Source organism: Arachis duranensis, unplaced genomic scaffold (genome assembly GCF_000817695.3).
Source record: "Arachis duranensis cultivar V14167 unplaced genomic scaffold, aradu.V14167.gnm2.J7QH unplaced_Scaffold_66565, whole genome shotgun sequence".
Taxonomy (NCBI): domain Eukaryota; kingdom Viridiplantae; phylum Streptophyta; class Magnoliopsida; order Fabales; family Fabaceae; genus Arachis; species Arachis duranensis.
In genome coordinates, this window is record NW_026265020.1 from 422 (window position 1) to 3,873 (window position 3,452).

Below are 3,452 nucleotides of genomic sequence, written 5' to 3' on the forward strand. Positions count from 1 at the left end.
ATACTTCTTAGCCACTATAAATGCTACTTTGAGTTATGTATAATTATATTTATTTCAGGTAGCATTCGGATGGATTTGATGGAGTTTTATAGAAGAAGAGGCAGAAAGTGGATGATGCTGTCAACCCTGACCTCCCTGCACTCTAATGGACATAACATGAGCTATAAATGTCCAATTGACGTAATTCTAGTGGCATTGGAAATATAACTTCCACAGCTTTCCAAAAATATATAATAGCATATCCTTCTTCTTCATTTTGTTCCGCCAAGGTGGTGCCTAACTTGGAATTTCCCAAGTTAGGTGCCATGATTTCGAGGTTAGGCGCCAGGAAGGCCAAACCAGCGAAGTTAGGCGCCATGAATGTGAAGTTAGGGGCCAGTTCAACGTGAAGCACTCCCTAGAGGCACTGCAAGGGTGGCGACTAACTTGGAATTTTCCAAGTTAGGCGCCAGTTCATTACTTCACCATGGTCTCCATGCCAAATCAAGGCATCAACGAAGATTTTATTTATTTTTATTAAAACTTTTATTTTATTTACAAATAAGAAAAGATATTATTTAGTTTTAGAAAATATATTTTACATTGATTAGGATTAGATATAAAAGGGAAAAGAATCAGCTCTTCGGGCTTACCTCTCTTCTCTTACCTCATTCCGCACTTTACAGTTTTACAGAATCCTTGTTTTTTCTCTGAACCATGAGCAACTAAACCTCCACTGTTAAAGTTAGGAGCTCTGTTTATTTTATGGATTAATACTATTACTGTTCTATTTTAATTCATGTATTGATTTCAATTTCAAGAATTGTTTTCTTTCTTTATCTTATGAATCTGGGTGTAACGGAAGTATGACCCTTGTTTTAATTGAGTTCTTGTAAAACTTAGAAAAGCTCTTTGCCTAAACAATAGCTTGAAAACAATTTCTCCTAAATTTCTAATTATCTGGACTTAACAGGATACGTGACATATAATCCTCTTATATTTGAGTAATTAGGATTTCTGTGGCATATAAACTAGAATTGAACTTAACCCTCTAATTGGAATCAAGTGACCAAGAATTTGGCGGTTGATGAAGGTTAGAGGAGACTAAAAAGGTCTAAAAAATTAGGGTTTAGTCACATATAGTTTGTCATGAATTGAATCTTGCATGATTAAAGTAGTTGGTAAGAAAAGTTAATCCGGAAACTAAATATATCTGAAACCTTAATTGTTTTCTCCATATTATTCACAATCCGTTTACTGCTTGCTTTTTGATATTTTGAATTTATTGTTAATGCTTTTGAACTCTTAAAACACCATTTTCTATTTGTCTAACTAAGCCAATCACTCAATCATTATTTCTTGATCCATCAATCCTCGTGGGATCGACCCTCATTCACTTGAGGTACTACTTGGTACGACCCGGTGCACTTGTCGGTTAGTTTGTGGGTTATAAATTCCGCACCAGTGGTAGGTAAGGGGTTCGGTTATGTGGGTAAAGGTTGAAGGAAAATGGAATTTGAATATGGTTAATGGTGAAGAGAAATTGATGGGAAAGGTGAGTGGTGATTAGGTGGAGTGGGGGGTAAGTTGAAAGAAGAGTGGGATTTGATAGGATGATGGGAGGTGATATTGGGGAATGGAGTGGATGAATATGGATGGAATAGTAGGTAAGGGAGAGAGAGAAGGAAGGTGGTTGACTGGTCAAAGTGGGTGGGGGTTGGGGTTTAACCATGGTGAAACCTTTTCCTTCAAAATCAAAACTGGCTTGTTGGGTGCTAAACGCCAGTCCTGGCGTTTAGCGCCATCAAGGGACCTTCCCCTCCCCCCACCCCTTTTCTTTTTGACTTTGAGGCGAACAACTGGCGTTTAGCGCCCTTAGTGGGGTGTCAAATACTCCTTTTTGGGCATTTAATGCCAGCTCTCTTTACTCCCTTCCTGGTGCTAAATGCCCTCCCTGGCGTTTAGTACCCAAGCCTTTTGAGTCAATGTACTCCAGGCTATTCTGTTCTTCATTTTGAATATTTCTATCCCTGTTCTAAGCACTGTGCATGATCACAAAACAACATTAAACTTAGATAAACTTATGAAAATCAATGAAAATAAAAATAAAAATCAAACTGTAATAAAACTAAAATCAAACTGAAATAAAACTAAAGGATACTCATGGTTGGGTTACTCCCAACAAGCGCTTCTTTACCGTCACTAGCTTGACGGTCAGCTCCTCTAAGGAGGAGGATCATATGGGCTCAGATCTTCACCCTTCATTGTGAACTTCTTTCCTGTGCTCTCATGAATGAACTCAACATACTCTAGAAATAGGATCTTATTCACTATATGTGGTACGATTGGACTTCTAGTAAATACCTCCCTCATCCCAGGTGAGAAGTCTTTAGTGGAAATCTTTTTGTTCCTCCAGCACTTTGGTACCTTCTTCTTGGGACATCCTCCATCCTTATTAGGTAGTGAATACCCAACACCAAATTTAGGTTTGATGTCAGGGGGTACTGTATGGGTCTCCACCAAGGGGGCTTAAGCAATGAGCTCTGCATGCGAATACCTCCTACTCTAGAGATTGGTGAAGGTTTAAAAACCTTGAACACCAAGTAATCCTCACGTAGCCGCAGAACCAACTCTCCTCTCTCAACATCTATCAGATTTCTCCCAGTGGCTAAGAATGGCATTCCTAGTATGAGGAAGTCATTTGCATCCTCTCCTATGTCAAGTATCACAAAGTCTGCAGAGAGGAAGAGCTCTCCAACCTTGACTATGACATTTTCTAATAGCCTATGTGCCTGCTTTAGAGATTTATCAGCCATCTCCAGTGCTATCCTTGTAGGCTGTGCTTCTTGAATTTGCAGCTTCCGCATCACAAACAATGGCATCAAATTGATACTTGAGCCAAGATCACAAAAACTTTGTCAAAAGTGATGTTTCCAATAGTACAAGGAATTTGGAAGCTCCAGGATCTAGCATCTTCTTTGGTAGCATGCTTTGAATGAGTCCACTGTACTCCTTGGTCAGCACTACTGTTTCATCTCCCTTTAAGACTTTCTTCTTAGAGAGTAGGCCTTTCATGAGTGCCACATAGGGAGGCATTTTCTCCAAAATCTCAAACAAAAGGAATATTGATTAGTAGTTTTTAAAGATTTTCAAAAACTGAGAGAACTGCTCGTCCTTGTTCTCCTTTTGTAGCTTCTGAGGTTTTGGTGCTTCAGGCTATTGAATAGGCTCCCTAGGTGGGACATGTGACAATGTAAGCTTAGCTTTTCTTGAAGCTTCTTTCTCCTTTGACCCCTTAGCAGCTTGCACCTCCTTTTTCAGTATGGATTCATTATCCATTATGAGGGCCTTACACTCTTCTATTGGGTTTACCTCTGTGTCACCAAGAAGAGTGTTAGGGAGTCTCTTAGGTATTCTCTTGCTCAGTTGACTCACTTGTACTTCCAAGTTCTGAATGGAAGCTCTAGTCTCCT

The 3,452-nt window shown here is 39.4% G+C and overlaps 1 protein-coding gene across 1 annotated transcript; it reads right to left on the reverse strand.

The window, feature by feature from the left end:
- Positions 1–2,570: 2,570 nt before the first annotated feature.
- Positions 2,571–3,075, reverse strand: LOC107472055 (uncharacterized; the record flags this gene model as incomplete). Its single annotated transcript, XM_016091628.1, has 2 exons — positions 2,923–3,075; positions 2,571–2,837 (listed from the first exon to the last, which is right to left on the reverse strand). Coding segments are annotated over exons 1-2 (420 nt in total), but the record flags the coding sequence as incomplete, so codon positions are not given.
- Between the last annotated feature and the right edge of the window lie 377 nt (positions 3,076–3,452).